This window comes from Zalophus californianus, chromosome 7 (genome assembly GCF_009762305.2).
Source record: "Zalophus californianus isolate mZalCal1 chromosome 7, mZalCal1.pri.v2, whole genome shotgun sequence".
Classification (NCBI taxonomy): Eukaryota; Metazoa; Chordata; class Mammalia; order Carnivora; family Otariidae; genus Zalophus; species Zalophus californianus.
This window is the reverse complement of record NC_045601.1, coordinates 105,018,107-105,035,318: the sequence shown is the minus strand read 5'-3', so window position 1 is coordinate 105,035,318 and position 17,212 is coordinate 105,018,107. Positions and strand designations below refer to the sequence as shown.

Sequence of the window (17,212 nt, the reverse complement as noted above, 5' to 3'; positions counted from 1 at the left end):
CATCTCTAGCTCAGGACTTTAGCTGGAAGACGATAGGCAGCTATCCAGCAGATAAATGACTGAATCTGATTCTTCTTAGTGAAGGGCAGAAGGAAAATGGTATGATAAAGACACAAGCGAGGTGATCAAATGGTCAATCAATGAGTATTCATGAAAGGGCCACCATGTGCCCACCATCGTGCTTGGAGAAGCCACTATCCCCATAGAACCTATTGTCTGACTGAGACATATGATATAAATGTGTATAAAAGTAGAGAACAGTCTAGCGGTATGGTCCCACTGTGTGTTTTGCTCAGCTGGTGAAGGCCGGGAAAGGATGTAAGAAGAAGCATTAGTTTAGAGAACAAACATCAGGGCACACAACTATCATCGTCTTCAAAGAAGGTGGAACGGAGCAGCCCTGATCCATGCTGCTCTGGAGAACAAAGGGGAGCAGGGAGGCTGTTTGTGCTCAACATAGGAAGGATGTTCTTAGGGGTGTCTGTGTGGCTCAGTCGGTTAAGCATCCAACTCTTGATTTCGGCTCAGGTCATGACCTCCACGTTGTAAGATAAGATGGAGCCCCACATCAGGCTGTGCGCTGGGCGTGGAGCCTGCTGGAGATTCTCTCTCTCTCCCTCTCCCTCTGCCCCCCTCTTTTTTTTTAAAAAAAAAAGGAAGGATGTTTTAATGATCAGAGTCATCCAAAATGATAGGGCTGACTCGTTAGGCAGGGAGCTCTTCATCGTCAGAAGTGTGCAGCGACAGCTGCATGGAAGCCTGTCACAGACACGCGGAAAGTGGTCCAGTGTGGGGTGGGGGACAGTTTGGGATGACCTTAGAATTCCCTTCTTTCCAACTCTCGGATCCTAGAATTCTTATAGGACAGGATTACACTGCATTTGATCAGTGTAGGACAAACATGGCAAGAAAATGATGTCACTTCTTGCAGCCTCCAGCCCTTCAGCTGATAGATGAGGCAGAGGATACACACCTGCCCTAGGGAGTTACTGGAGCGAATGAGAAGGCTTGCATAGAAAGCAACTTCATAGAGATGTAGGGGTGTGGCCAGTGAAAACCTGAGAGGCAGAGGCAAGGAAGAAGCTCTCTCTCTCTTTATACATATATGTATAAATGTATGCATATACATATATATATATGTATAACCACACATATTATAACAATAGCAGCTACTATGTATTGAGCCTTTATAATATGCCAGTCACTGTTGCTCCATATTATTCTCCCAGCCAAGAAGTAAAAATAAGAATAAGAAGTAAGTAATATACGCCTGTTTTACTGAAGCTCGGAGAGTCTCTACAGCCAGCAAGCAGTGGAGGCTGACTTTGGGTTCGTATTCCTGTGACTTCAGAGCCCAGGCTCTGGACCAGCAGGTGGCACTGTCCTTGACTCATCCACGCAGGTGACGCGGGCCTATGATGGAGTTGGATAAGGCAAGCGACCTGCAGGTAGAGCTGTCTTACCTTGACCACATGGAGTTTGGGCAACAGATTGCAGTCGGCCAGGGTCAGTTCGTCCCCATCTAAGAATTTGCGCCGGGACCTCCTGTCTTCATCCCCGCAAGTGTTGGCATCGATCTCCTCTGGGAGAGGGTTGTTCAGGTAGTCATCCAGTTTCTTCAGAGCCCTGGTCAGGCCTCTCTCAAGGGCTGGCATGAAACAGCAGAAGAATCTTCAGTCAACCTTCCTGCCACTGGAAACAACCAGGGGTCTTCAGAGTAAAGGAGCCTATCCTGAATTCTGTGCCCCACACTACAGAATACCTGCAAGCCATTAATACAACGCAGCAGAAGAGTGTTAAGTGGTCTGAAAAAGCAAACCTTAACAAAACAATAAACACTAGTTAATCCTTAAAAGAAGAAAAACATAAATATACAAATGCAACCATTAGGATATATATCGAAGTTTTTAAAGTGCTCATCTCCAGTAGATACAATAATAATAGTCAACTTTCATTTTCTATTTTGCTTCTCTATATTTTTCCAATATTCCACAATTAACCCACATAATAATTCTGTAGAAAGAAAGGGCTATTCACTAAGTAAATGACTGTTTAGAAAGTCTAGGACAGAGATACGCATCAGACTTTGTGGAAGCATTAGCTAAGGAAGCACCAACTGAGCCAACCTGAGAAGGGGGGGTGGGGGAGACAAGGCTCCCAGGAAGACACAACATAGGAAAGTAAGCCACCCTGCTTGGTGTTGCCCCTACAGGACCAATGGATACCAGAAGGGCAATACTTCAGTTTAATCTAGAGAAGGTTGTTCTAAAAATCAGAGATGTCCACAATGGAAGGGCCGGTGCGCCAGGCAGAGGGCTCCACCAGACACAGCTGCATGGAAACCTGTCAAGGACACACCTCAGAGAATGAACATCCAAAGGACGACAGTGTGGCAGAAGACTTTTACAGTCTTGCCCCAATAATTTCCTATCCAGTAATTCATTTAGACACAAGAGTAGAACAGAATATTCAAACGAGCAACAGCTAGAAGCCACTATCACTCAGAACCAATCCATCGAGAATCTCACAGTCAATTCCAGGCACAGAACACTGGCCACCCGAGCTCCGAGGACAGGGGTGGAGGAGACGGCTGACTGGGCCCCCAGCCACTGCACCTGTGTCATCACCCCATCTCCAAGGCTGTTTTTTCCCAGACTCCAGTGTAGAGTGTGATGCTGAGGTAATAGGAATCAGTCCTGACGTTAATTCTGGCAGATGAAAGAGGGATGCTGCCCCTGGGGGCAGAGCCCAGAGGATGGGGACTCTTACTTACTTTTTCCCAAATGTGCCTTCTGTTAGCCACTCCTCCATAACCCAAGTTTGTCTTTTCATAGAAGGCCTTTGTTTGAGACAATAAAACACCACCAGCCCAAGATAAATCAATTGAACACTTACTGGAATGTTTGAAAACAGGCTGGAAGTTGGACGTAGTTTCTCAATACTTCCTTCTCCCTGGTGTGGCATTTGAACTTGTACTTCATCATCTGCTTTGTGTTTCCAGTTTGGGAGAACAGAGTGAGCAGGGCTGGGAAAAAATGCTTGTATTCCCCTTAGTAATTGTCTAGACTAGGATGGGATTGCAAGCCTATTCAAGGACAATAGCAGAGGGTGGGGACCGAACAATAGTCATTATGCGCCCCACCCCCACCCCCGCCGAAGCACTTGTGATCTATATTGGGTTTGTTTGCTTCCTTAAAGCCCTCCACCCCTTTCAGTGATGGCGATTATGACAAAATCTTGATTCTAATGGAGAAAGGAAAAATCAAATAGAGTGCCTGCTGAAATCGGCCCAGTGGGTATCAATCCAAGCGACAGAGACGGATGAAAGGAAATGAAATGTTGCAGACTGTAATTCCAAAATGCCCGCTGGAGACCCGAGCAGGCCATTACATGAGTCTGTGCCCAAGTCCCCCAGGGTGGGAACGATCATGGCGTTTGGTAAAAGAGGCCTAGAAGAGCAACTGGAGCTCCTTGGGAGGACAATTCTGGATACATCTCAACTATGTCTCCATGAGCTCTTGAGGTGGAAGGATTAAGTGTGGCAGTGGGCATGGCTGTCACCTTATGCCATAGCTGCAACATCTAGGTGACACCCCGAGGGGGCGTGTGCTGAGGATGTCCTCCGCCGGTCAATGTCATCACTCGAGTCTTGTGTATTTTTGATCAGGAACGTGAAGGGCACAGTTGGTGGTAATCATGGTAGAAGGAAGAGGAGGCGAGGCAGCAGGGGAGGGGCTGTGTGGCCTGGAGCTAAGCCTGTGTTTAAATTTCAACCCTGCCCAGGATGGATTTATTATGACGCTGCTCAAGTTTGAGCTTCAGTTCCCTTCATCCCATGGGCCCCTTCCAAAGCCTTGAACTTGATTTTTTAAAAAAATTCCTTATTTGTATTTATTCTATTGGCTTCAGACCCCACAAATCTTGGGAACGTCTCTGATCCTGGAACTCACGACCAAGTGTGACCTTGGGCAAGCTCCTCAACGTCACTGAGTTTCAGTTTTCTCATCTCAACGGTGAGATGAAGATCCCCAATCTTCCTAAGGCCTGACTCGGATTATGCAGGGAAAAGTGCCTCATACAGTGCCTGCCCCGTGCTAGGACATCTCTATGATTTGCTCTTGCTAGTGCAGGACCAAATGTGACAGCTATCTGCTCTCTGTCCCTGACCCCATACTCTCCATCAGTTATTTCCTCAAAACTCCAAGGTGCGGCAGAGAATGAGAGATTCTCAAAAGCTCCAGTTCCGAGGCCCAGGCCCCAGAGAGGACAATCAACAGCCCAGAGTTTTGCATCCCATCCTGATGGAATCATGTACAGCCACAGCCCTGTCCCGGATGCTCCATCGGGATCCTGCTTGGTGATGCGCTGTGTGAGAGACATGGTCGGGGTGAAATAGACACAACATGTCTGTGCTAACACACAGCCATTCTTCTCGACTAATGGATACCAGCACTGATACAGCCTCTGCCAGTTCTTTTCCCTCCTACCTACCAACTTATTCCTCTGACCCTGGCTCGATCTGGCATCCATAGAATTCAATGATCTCTTTTGGCCCACAGCACCCGGGTCAGAAAACCGCTGGTGTTGAACTTTCTGCTCAGATCAGAGTGAGGGGGATTATGAAAGAAACCAGAGTGACAAGGAGATGTTAATCCCGTCAGTGTTCGCATTTGAAACCCTCCTCTGAGCAGCAGGATGGGGTAACCCTCAGACCACAGCAAGCCTGAGGCCAGGGGACCCTGAGACCCGGGAGCAGTAGAGGCCCAGCCACTTGACTGCTCCCCCCGTCCTTTGACTGCTGTCTGCCCCTCTCCACCCGCCCTTCCCGTAAAGATTTATTCGGTACCACCCGCAAATGCACTGGGTAAAATATGTGACGAGGAAACAAGGGGAATAGTTCATAAATATTCTCAGCCATATGCAAACAATCTCAAATTTATTTTTCTCCTTTTTAAGGAGGAAAAAAAAATCCACCCATTCCATGATCACTTCCAGATTCATTGAGGTTGATATTACATAAGAACCAATATTGTTTTCTCGTCGTAGAGAAATAATGACTTGGAAACGGCAATTTGAGCTAAGAAAATAATATACTCTTACCAGGGCATGGAGGCTGAATGAGGACTCAGGAGCCAAGACTCTAGCTCAGTCTCCAACCAGCTCTTGCAAGCACGGCTCAACCCTGCTTTGCTGGCATGCTTTGTGCAACAGGGGTATCAGCAAGCACCACACAGACTCTTTGGGGCTCAGAACTCACGTAGAGCAGAACGGATGTCAAAGGTGTTCTTTGAAAGGACAGGAGCAGCTCTGTGGGTCCAGGGTCCTGTAGCCTCAGCTCCTCACGTGTGTTTTCTCTCTGGCACATGAAACTTGCAGAGAGGTAAGAACAGGGGGCCACCTCTGACCACCAGCTGCAGCCTGGATAGGCATCTGTTCAATTCTCCCATGGAGAAGACAATCATGGCTATTGGGAGCTGGCCCCGGGCCAAGGACCCTCCATCCCGCTGTGCCTCTCACATGGCTCTGATCCAGCACCAGCAAGAATTACAGTAACTGAATGTCTGAAGTAGACTGGGGATGTTTACACAACCTATCATTTAAACACACAGTGAAGCTATTGAGATGGGAATTATTATTCATACCCATTTAAGAGATAAAAAAATTGAGTCTTAGACTTTCCCAAGGCACACACGCATGTGCAAGACAACCGTTCCCGGGATGCACACTGAAATTGTACCTTGTCTGGTTTTTAACTGCTGTTGTCTTCCTTACGAGCACCAACCCCTGGGTAATGGGAGAATGACAACTTTATTTTAGTCTGTTCTGGATTACAACCTAGTCTGATGTAATGAACAGTCCCTCTAGAGAATTCTCAGTCTCTTTTGCATAAAAATGCTCAGTTTCTCAGAAAGTCTCCATCTCCTCTGCTCTTCTCGCTGAGTAAATGGGGGGGGGGGTGCTGTGACCTTGTGGCCTTGGGGAGATAGGGGCCCTGGGATCAAGCGGGTAGAAGGCTTTGGGAAGCTTTCACAGGTCCTGTGTCTCTTCTTAGTTACCTCTTCTCAGCGAAACCTCCACTTCCTTCCAGATGTTGACCCTAGGGTGGTGGTCAGAGGTAGGCTGTCCAGCTCCCTCCAAAGCCCTGGAAGGATACCTAAGCAAAATGCCACATGGTGCTTCCTAGATGTATCTCTGGTTCCCTGACCCTTCTGTTTGTGTCTTCTCCTTCATCCCCAAATTCCCTGGGCCAGAAAGGGTATGCTTTCCTTTATATTTTCCTATGTCATATAATCCACCAACCACAGAACAGCAGGTCTCCCTGGCCCACTGCACGGACCTAAGGGCCATTTCTTCTCTATAAGCTGAGTCCTCTAGGCATGGTTCTTAATGTGCTAAAACTGAGAGATAAAGGAATTTAGAACATTTTAAGACAATAGCTTGGCTTGTAAGGCTACTGTCTTGTTGAAAATGCTATTTTGAATCAGCAGCTAAATATTGAATGCTTTTTTTTCTTTCTTAGAATTCCTTCTACAGAATTCTTATCTGTCATGGGGCTGATGGATGCTCAGGACAGGTTGGAATCATGTGTTCAAGAAAGACAAAGAGAAAAGTATTTTCAAATGTTAGCCCTGTTCAAGTAAGGAACAAAATCAGGATTTAAAAACAGGATTGTTGGATTCCAAAACTTAAATTTCTTTTACTCTGCAAAGCCATCTCTGGGTGCCAAGGACTGACCCATGGCTCTTTGAGAGTCCGCTCAGCCTTCCATCTTCCTTTCATGCTGTAGACCTTTCTCACATGCCCTTGTTTACCTAACAAGAGCGTGGCTATTAGGGCAGCACTCCTCATGCCTTACCTTCCAGCTAATTTGATAAAATATCTGTGTTCTTCTACTAATGGCTTGATTTTAGCTGGAATTCCTGGTGCTCTCAGTGACCATCATTGGGTCTAGAAGGAGTTATCTCTGAGAGAGGAGCCTACCAGGACCCTTCACACCATTTCTCAGCAACAAACACTAACTTTGCCCCTACTCAAGGCCAATGCTGTCACATTGTCTATGCGACAGCAGAACGTCTCAGTGAAAAGAGAGAAATTCATTTGAGTTTTTCCTATGATGAAAGAAATATCCAGATAGAGAAATATCCAGAGGACTGGATGAAGTTTTTCCTTTTCATCTCTTTCGATATCATGTCAATATAACAACAACAAAAAGAGCATAGCTGTGGTTTGAGGGAGGCCACAAAGGAGATTTCTCTGGCCATCACCGTATTCTTGGAGAGAAAATACAAAGATGGCCACACCTTGTTGGCATTTGATCATTGTTTTAAACATGAATGATAATGTGACAGGAATAAACAAACACAAAAAATCAAAGAGTAAGAATGTAGTATCATCTCTCCCTCACCTTTCTGGAGGAAGAAGCCTTTCCTCCGAAACAGAGAGGTCATATTGCTTTACACAGATGCCCAAGGGCCAAAGATCTAGAAGAAAGGAAGAGGCTATGCAGACGGAGAGTTATGGGGGTGGGAGAAGAGGGGGTGCAGGTCAGGTGGGCAGGAACATAAATATTGTCATAAAGAGGACAATTTTAACAGAGACAAAGATGTTCTAAGGCAGGGGGTGGGGGTTGGGACATTTGGCTCTGTGCCAGGCAGTGTAATTCCCTCCCCTGTAAGAAACCTTCCGTAAAGATCGACATTCATCTTTCAAGTTTAGGGAATTGGAGTCACGTGGCTTTTCTCTGTTGCAAAAGTCCTTAAAGAGAGAAAATGTAGCCCAGCTATAGTTGAGTTACATAAGTATGAATGACCACATAAGGGCAAAATTATAAGCAGGTGGGAGCTAGGGTTCATACCCTCTGACCCACAGTGACCCTTCTGGAACACACAGCAGTAAGGGGTAGCTGATCCGCGTGGTCCTTTTGTCGCTCAAAGCATTATCTATGCCCAGTCCTTCAACCGCAGAGGTAGAAGATGGGAATGAGGCTTTGTTTCAGGTGTGGTGAGCCCTACTCTCCTGTGCCTGGGCCCTTTGGGTACGTTAACATATCATGGATATCAGAAGGGAAGGGGACAGAGAGATTCCGGGTTGGGTGTCACGTAGCCCTGCACTAGTCTTCTCCGAGAGGTCTCATGATCTCAGACACAGTCACAGAGCGGCACATCCACTCTGTTTTTGAAGAGATCTGAGTTTGAATCCTACACTCGTTATGGTTGTTCACGGGTTGCTGTTAAAGCATCTTCTACAGACCCTGGTGCACAGAGGGACTTAACAAAAATGAGCTATGATGATTACAGCTGTCGAACTTCAGTTTACAAGAGGATGTGAGGGAAGGACAGACTGAGTGCCCCTCCAGGCAGAAGCCGGGTGTCTGAAGTGAGGCTTCTCTGAGCATCCAGGAGCCTCCCAGGTGCAAAGGGAAATCCTGGACAGCTCGGAGCATGGAGTGTACTCTTGTATTTCCAACACGTCCGCGATCCCAAGTTGCCTGGAATCATCATCTCTTTTGGGTTTGGCGTTGCTCTCTCCAGGCTATGGGACTGTGTCAGACTTTCTTGGTCTGATAGTTTGGAGAATTCATGTCCACCTTAGGCATGAGACCAAGAACATTAGACTTGGCCTCACAGCCAGAGAGGAGGATGTTGTCAAATGGGCTCTAGCTGTGAAAGACCCAGGGGCTCCCATGTGGGAAGCCATTCCCAGGCTCCGTTTCTAGGCACTGGTGAAAACAGGAAAGGTGGGAAGACAAACAGTGGTTTATGAGAAAGCAAAACGCAATGGCAACTTCAACAGATTCCCTCCTGTTCCCTCTTGCAGTGTCAGCTGAGCTTGAGAGGAGTCTGTAGTTCCTGCTGCCATGGGTATTGTTTGTTTGTTCTAGAAAAGATTTCAGCCTTGAATGGGAGGGCGATTTAAATGACAAACTCCCATGGTCCTTTCCAGTAAGAGGTCAGCAAATGATTCTTTAGTCCCAAGGCAGGATTCAGGTCTCACAACTATGGAGGACTGGAGTATGGGACACTGTTGAAAACCCCCTACCCCCCTTTGGTGGAGAGACTCACCAAGTGAATGGTTCTGTATTTCTTTGAGATATTCCTAAGTAGTCAGGGACTTTTTCCTTGAAGAAGAGACAGATCCTCTGTATAGCTTCTTCCCCAAGCCGTATAGGGGATCATTGTGAAGAGTCAACACAAATCAACCTGATATTTGCCTCATGTTGAAAAGTATGACTCCCAATAAAAAATATACTATATATATACACGTGCATACACATACACATGTATGTACATACATACAAAATATATATACACACATATATATACATATACACACACATACATTATATATATATATATATATAGATATATTTAAGGCAAGTGTTTGGCGATCATTTGCCTGTGTTTAACATACCAGCATGGTAAAGATTTTAGGACAACCTTGGCATGCTTTCCATAAAATATTTTTTTTAAGTATGAAGGGAGGTATGCATAGTATAGACACTTCCAGATTCTGATAATTTTCTAAATCTAAAAGCCACAGTGAATTCGAGAAGAAGGATGATCATGTATGTCTTCAAATTTAGGTTTCCTTTTGTATACACACCCTGTACCCTGTAAGCTCCCCCACTGATAACTTATCAACTGGAAGAGAGAGAGACAGAGGAAGACTGACTCCAACTGGAGCCAGCCAGTGGAAAGAGGAAGAGGCAGAAACCGGCCAGCCAGGGCGGGTGTGAGCTAGCTGGGGCAACCCACAGAGAATGTGTTCCCTGGTTAGGGAGCCCTGCCCAGACTTCAGCCACGGGGTGGTGGCGACCTCTCCTGGCCTGTCCTCACCCAACAAAAACTGCATCTTCCCCGGCCAACGTGTAAAACATGTATGTGTGTTTTCTATTAGGCTTTCCAGAAACTCATAAATGGTTGTAAAAACCATTGTGCTAATAGAAAGAACGACATAAATGCTGACTGGAGCTATTAATGCTGGTTGTAGTTTATGTAGCCGACTGAATCAGGCTGAAAACTGAGATTTTTATGGTTACTAGGTAACAGGTTATTTTTAAGTATCAGGCCATAGATTAGGCTCAGTCCTCATATTCAAACACTCGGAATGAACTAGTCAAGGGAGATACTTTCTCGGTCCTCTGTCCAGCATTTGGACCCAGAGACCTTCTTTCTCAACACTCCCTCCCTCCAAACACTTAGACTGAAGTGATTTAGCCACATTTTGTCCTGGTCACCCCCAAATGCCCACATCTTTTATATAAGAGCCATTAACAAATTTAGAACCTGGCCTCCACAGCTCTAAATTTAAATGATTACCGGTTTCCAACATTCTGTGACTATCCTGTAAACTCTCCCCTGGCTGCCTATTCTGTCCTTTGTTAACGCATCTCTGTCCAGCACCCATGCTGGGTGGGCCAGTTTCAGTGCCCCTTGCCTCCCATGGATGCTGAGTCAGGACTCCCCAGATGAAGCTGGGATTTCCTAAATGACCTGCCTACTCTTGTTTAAAAACTCAGCACCACATGCCTTTTAAATAATGGATTATTTAAATGTATCATGTATACAGGTCAGGGGCACAGACTAGGGACTAGCTGCAGGTGCGGGGATCCTGGCTCGGCCACCTACTAGCTTGCGCAGGCTGGTTAACCTCTTGTGCCTCAGTTTCCTCCTCTGGCGAAACAGAGATCATAACAATGCACACCTCATAGGGTTGCCATGAGTGACACCCGTTGCAGGCTTCGAACTATGTCCACCACGCAGTGAGCAGTTCTATGTGCAAGGTGGGATGCCGCTTGATGTAGAAAAAACAGAGCATCCAAAAGCTAGTAAGTTCTTAGAGTTGGAAGGAAAAAGTCTGCCTGATAAATACTGTGCTTGACTTGTTCTCTACCCTGAGGAAGTCACCCCAGATGAGTTATGCAGTGTTTTCTTGAGTATTCAGCTGGTCCTTTCACTCTGACTCTGCTGTCGTAACCACAGTCCCACCTGAGCGAGCCTTGTTCCTCATAGTCATGGAACAGGGCAACCTTTGAGGGTAAGTTTTGCAGGGGTAGGGGCGAGGGACACTTTTGCAGAATTCCCCAGACACGCCACAATTATATCCTCCACCTCCCTTGCTCAGAGCAGCCCTCCAGGTGCCCGCACTTGCCTCCACAGGGATTACAGTCTCGGGGGAGAAGCTATCCGCTGGGTGTCTTAATTGCACGGCTTGCATCTTCTAAAGTTTGTGAGTCTTGCATCTTCTAAAGTTTGAAGTCAGGGTGTTACAGATTAAGGGTACAATTTTATACTTCTATTTCTTTTTTTTTTTAAGATTTATTTATTTGAGAAAGATAGACAAAAGAGAGCAAGTGTGGGTAGGGGCAGAGGGAGAGAATCTCAAGCAAACTCCCCCTTGAGCGCAGAGCCTTACAAGGGCTCCATCCCAGGACCCTTAGATCATAACCTCAGCCGAAACCAAGAGTCGGACGCTCAACAAACTGAGTCACCCAGGCGCCCCTGTACTTCTATTTCTTATAATATATGTGGGGTAATGATTCAGAGTTGGTCAACCCCAAAGGAGAATTTGAAATACTATGTCTCTTTTTGGCATGGCTAGATCAGATATTTTCATTGTAGTTTTTTTTTTTTTTTTTGATCACCTTAAGCTGAAAGTGAGTTATATGCAAATATTCACTCTCACCTTTTTTGTTACTAAAAGAACCCAGATTTCCTCAGAGTGGTAATGTGCCCAGTTAAAAATACTTACCTTCCCAAACTTTTACTAAGGAAGGCCAAATGCCCAAATTATGACCAATGAGATATAAGTGGAAATTCATGGATCGGCTTCTGGGAGAGAAAAGACAGATACAGCTGCCCCTGCCTGGAACTCAGACGCAATGTCTGGAAGTGGAGTATCTATCTTGTGACATAAGGATGAAAGTCACACATAAAAGACAGAGGATTTGTGCTCTAAGGATCTAGACCCATGAAAATAAAATCAATATTTGCTTTAGCATCTGTAATCAGGTTTCTATGATACGGAGCCAATTCACATAGATATTGTCAATGTTTCTTTATTACATTATTATTCTAGCACCTTGCACAGTGCCTGGTACTGAATAAGTTTTTGTTGAAAGAATGAGCTATTCAGTGGGGTTTGGGGAAAGGTGAGGGCCCCTAAAATGTAACTGTATATGTCTCTATATGCTTGTGCAACTGGCTTTATCTCATTAAAGGGTCTATAATGGTTCCCTTTCTTTGTGTAATGATAGCATTTGGTCTCTCAGGGATGGATGAAGGGAATTCATTAGTTTGGCCTGGCATACCCTCCTGGGGCTCATCAAAGCCAAACGAGTACAGGTCATCAGCAACCTGCACCTCTCTGCCAGGTGACACAGGTGAGACCAAGGCCAGGGTCAGATGCAGACAAAGTGTTGAATAAAACCTGACTTTGAGGTCCCCCAAACAGAAGCAAAATGTGGTTGATGGTCATTGCAAACATCAATGGGCACGTGACCATCAGAGTTAGCCCTCAATACAGAGGAATCATGCGGTTCAACCCCCTACTCTAGAATATTCAGGAATGGAAGGGGTTCTGGACAGAGGCACAGAGGAACATATTTCTTACTATGACCCAACTCATTAAATGCTTCTTCGACCAGGGGTTTCTAGAAAAATAGTCTGACCTCTGACTTCTGGCTGGAAGAACACAAGAATTTAGTCTTCTGTGTTTTCTCCTCTGACTCTTGGTGAAATTGCACCTTTAACACCAAGTACAATGTTCCTTGACTGCATTTTATAAAAATAAGGATGACAAGAAAAATACCACTTAAGCAAACACTGCTACCACCACGACACTGACGGTCTTCATGATGGAACAGCTCAGATTGTTCTTACTGACTGGTTTTAAATGTGGTACTTCCTCTTTTTCCCCCCCATGAGGCTCCATTTAATATAACAGAGGTTATGAAAGCATTATAGTTCTCAGCTGAGAGACGGTTCCAGTCATAGAACATAATGAAGTGGAGACTGGGAAGTTTCAAAGGTGGTCAAGAGAGTGGAGGGCAGGTGATGTGGGACAGGCTTTAAGGTGAGGCTGGAACAGGAAGCAGATGGAGGAAATGGCCCTAACACTGATGAGGCAGGACAGACCCTTTTACCCACCACCTATTAGGTAGATGAGCAGACAGCTCTGGCTTGTCGTGAAGTGTTTGGGAAATGGTTCATTCATTCAGTTCGCGAACGTTTCTTGTGTACCTGCTCTGGACCAGATGCGGAGCTGGGGTCTTGAGAGTGTCCTCGTGGAGACTGCCGCCCGGAACCTTACTTCTCAAAGCTCCCCCCTTTATCAGCAGCATCATCGAATCATCTGGTTGCCCTCAGGCCCCACCCTGGACCCACTCGCCTGAATATCTGCATTTTAACAAAACCCTGGGAGATGCAAATGTGCATCCGAGTTAGAAAATGATCTGAATAACATGGCAAACCAGATGATGTGCTATTTGACATACTTAAGTCTTACACAGCTACTGGGGCTAACGGGGCTGCTCAGGCTAAACTCATGAGTGGGCTTGAAGTGGCCTGGGGGCCCCTCCAGAAAGATAGCTCTAGCACAGATTTTTAAAGAAGGTTAGGAGTTTTAAAGTCAAAGTTCTGTGTAGCAACCTTTTATTCCGCCAACAAATTACCCTAAAGAGCCGGTACCTTCAGAATACAGACTGGATTTAGTCCCTGGTTTCAATGCCCATGCTTCGGCATTATTTAGTCTGTAGCAAAAGAGTTTAAAAGCTGAGAAATGCCTGGTTTGTCCTGTGACCATCATGGCTCCCTCACGTCTTCTGAACAACTGTTACACACCCTAGCTTCTCCTGTGCAACATGGAGAGAACGTGGTCCATCCTGCCTGGACAAGACAGTGACGAATTTGACAAGGATAGTTTATAATTGAGGTGTCTGAAGTTTTCGATACAGGTTCAAGACACCACCTGGATTTCGTATCTTGTCAGTCCCCAAAATGGGGAAACCCATTCTACACGCTAATTTGCCCAGAGGCACTCACAGAGAAGAGAGGATTTTCCCTCAGAGCTACGTGCTAATCACAGATGAGAGGTTCTAAGGGCAGACAAGGCGTCACCAACTACAATACTCCCGGCCCGCACACGGGCAACGAAGTGTAGACACACTCATGCACACACGACAGCACTTCTGTGGTCTAAACACCAACATGCTTAAGAGGGAAGCTGCGAGACCCATGTCGTGTCTCTTCACTAATACAACTTCGTGTGCAAGTGCATGTTTTCAGATGAACTGATACATGCCATTTATTTAAGGAGCTATTTAATGGCTTCTGCTAGTACCTAGAAATATCAGAACACACAAGAGCTGTGTGTGTGTGTATGTGTGTGCACGCACGCGTGTGTGCCTGCGTGTGTGTGGAGAGAGAGAAACGTATTTAGCTCCCGCGTGTAGACTGCACAAAGACAAGAGGTGTCGGTTGCACAGGATGAGGTAACAGTAGCCAGAGGTGAAAGAGCATTTAACTAGTGTTCAAATTAGTCATTTAATGTTCCTTTATTCCCCAGGCCTTGATCTGAAGCCAGGCCAGGCCAGGCGGACTCGTTCTGGTCAGACGGCGGGAAATTCCACCACATGGAATGGTGTTGGTGGTCTCCGCTCTACTCCAGCCGGGGAGCCCACACAGCTAACACCCGGCTCCTTCCACTAATGAATGCGCCCACCCACGCAGGACCTTCCCCCCCATGCCCTCCCCCCCGCCCCCGCTCCCTCCCCGCCCCACCCCCCCATCAACGTGCCATGCCACCACCAACCGCCCTCGAAAGTTTTGGTTCAGAAGCAAAAATTGTTAAATTACAACTTGCCAGCATCCGCCTCAATAATGAACCAAATCAAAGGCCCTCCGGAGGAATCCCCTGGGCAACTCCTGGGAGGTGTCAGAAGGAAATACTCAGCCCTTCCCCTCCCTCTTGCTCCCAGCCTTGAGGACCTGCCGCCTGGGAGGGGGCACATTGATGCAGGACGCGCCAAGCCTCGGAGGTGGGTCCCACTGAGCCGAGGTTATTTGTTTTTCCTTGTAAGAATGCTAATCAAAGCGAAACTTTAACCCAACAAACAAACAAACAAAATATCCTGAGTTGGCTATTTGCGCGCAGGGGTGGCCAAGGAAGGCAGCCTGAAGGCGTCCTTTATGACCAGAGGCGTTTTTGAAACGAGACAGCAATGGCTGCTTTATGAGGAAGTGGCAAGACAGTCACCTCGTTATCCTCACCACTGTGGTGGTCCGGGGACCACCCAGGAGCCTCCACCACGATAACAGCCTGGGCTGAGGACTTTGTCCAGGGAACCAGTTGTCCTGAGTTGGGACACAGCGGTCTTTCTCCAAAGAAGAGGTCGGTGTTTCTGACAGGACAGACCTGGAACCCCACTGCCACCCCCCTGGCTTCTGTGTCCCAGAGGAGTCATTATAACTCACGTCCCTACCTTTCTCATGTGGCCTTAGCTCTCCCCTCAGAACGTGAGGCTGAAGGAGAGGCGGGGCGGTGCCCGTCCCCCTGGGAAGGCCACCGTGGCCTCCAGACTGGGCCCAGCCCCCGGACATGGGGCTGAGGGCTGGGAGGGAGGAAGAAGAGGAGGAAATAATCACCTTGTGACTGAAGTGGCTGGGAATAATAAATACACACTCTCTTTTAAACATGGCTCGCCACATCCTGGGGAATCTGGAAAAACACTCCACCTCTCGCCTCCCCACCCTCGCCCCCAACAGCAGTTGGCTTTCAGGACGCTTTGGGAGAAAGCACAGGGCCTTTGATAGTAAGGGGCTTGTTGGTTCTGGGCTAACAGCCCTCCCCGGCTGCTTTGAATCCTTTCGAAGACTTTCCTATTTTAGGTCAAGGAAGTTCATAAAAGTAAAGACTGGGGGTGGCGGAAGGGGAAGAGGGAAGGCAGAGAGAAGCAACTAGGGCAATTAGTTAGCAGAGGCCAACCACCACTCTGGAGGATCCACTGGGCCTGCTGCGCATGCCGCACCCTGGGTGTGCGGGACAGATAATGGAAGACGGCTTCGAGTCCCCAAGGGAGACCTGGCCTCTTCTTGAACCCCCAGCCAAAGCTTGGGTATAACCCGGTTCTCCTATGCAGAGGAGGCTTGAAAATCCACAGGCCTCTCCCTGCTAAACAGGAACAGCCCCTCCAGCGCTGATTCCTCCAGCTGCCAGAAGAGGGCAGCACATGCTGCTAGATTACAGTGAGAACTGGGCCACCCAGTCCCCAGGGAGGACATCGGGGAATGTGGGGGAGGATTTGTGAGATTAGCAGCAGCAAAGCAGCAAAACCTATACCATATTGGTGCCTACGGTGTGCCAGGAACTGTCCTCAGGGCTCTACTGCATTCATTCATTTCATTAACATGACAACGCTCCAAGAAAGATCACTGTTATAATCTCCCTGTTATAGAGGAGGAGGCTGAGAGGTATAGAAATTAAGAGAACTTGCTAGTGTAGTCTAAGAGATCAGCAAATTATTGTCCAAGGGCCAAATGCAGCCCACTGCATCGTTTTGCACTGCCCTCAAGCTAAGAATGGTTTTTACATTTGGGGATGGTTGGAAAATTTCAGAAGAAGAAGACAATTCCATGACCCCTGGAAATGATAAGAAATTCAAATGTCGGGAATCCCTAAGTGAAGCTGTATGGGAACACAGCCACGCTCCCTTGTTTGCATGTTGTCTGTGGCTGCATCTTTCCAACAGCGAGCTGAGCAGCTGGGACAGCTTATGTAGTCTGAAAAGTCTGAAATATTTATCATCTGACCCTTCACAGAAAACATTTGGCGGGGGGGGGGGGGTGCCTGGGTGGCTCAATGGATTAAGCATCTGCCTTAGGCTCAGGTCGTGATCTCAGGGTCCTGGGATCGAGTTCCACATCGAGCCCTGCATGGAGCCCTCATTGGGCTCTTAGGCTGCTCATCGGGGAGTCTGCTTGTCCCTCTCCCTCTGCCCCTCCCCCGTTCATGCTTACACTCTTTCTCAAATAAAAAAATAAAATCTTTAAAAAAAGGAAGGAAGGAAGGAAGGAAGGAAGGAAGGAAGAAAGAAAGAAAGAAAGAAAGAAAGAAAGAAAGAAAGAAAGAAAGAAAGAAAGAAAGAAAGAAAGAAAGAAAGAGAGAGAGAAAAAGAATGTTTGTCGATCCCTAACCTAAGAGGCAGGTGCTACTG

At 46.9% G+C, this 17,212-nt stretch overlaps 1 protein-coding gene across 2 annotated transcripts in view; it reads right to left on the bottom strand.

Annotated features, from left to right (window-relative positions):
- The window catches only part of CLIC5 (chloride intracellular channel 5), a 164,578-nt gene that overhangs the window by 8,219 nt on the left and 139,147 nt on the right, over nt 1-17,212 (bottom strand). For both annotated transcript variants that reach the window (XM_027602434.2, XM_027602435.2), the window contains exon 5: nt 1,464-1,648. In XM_027602434.2, coding sequence (XP_027458235.1) covers nt 1,464-1,648 — 185 coding nt within the window. The remainder of the gene's footprint in view (nt 1-1,463; nt 1,649-17,212) is intronic.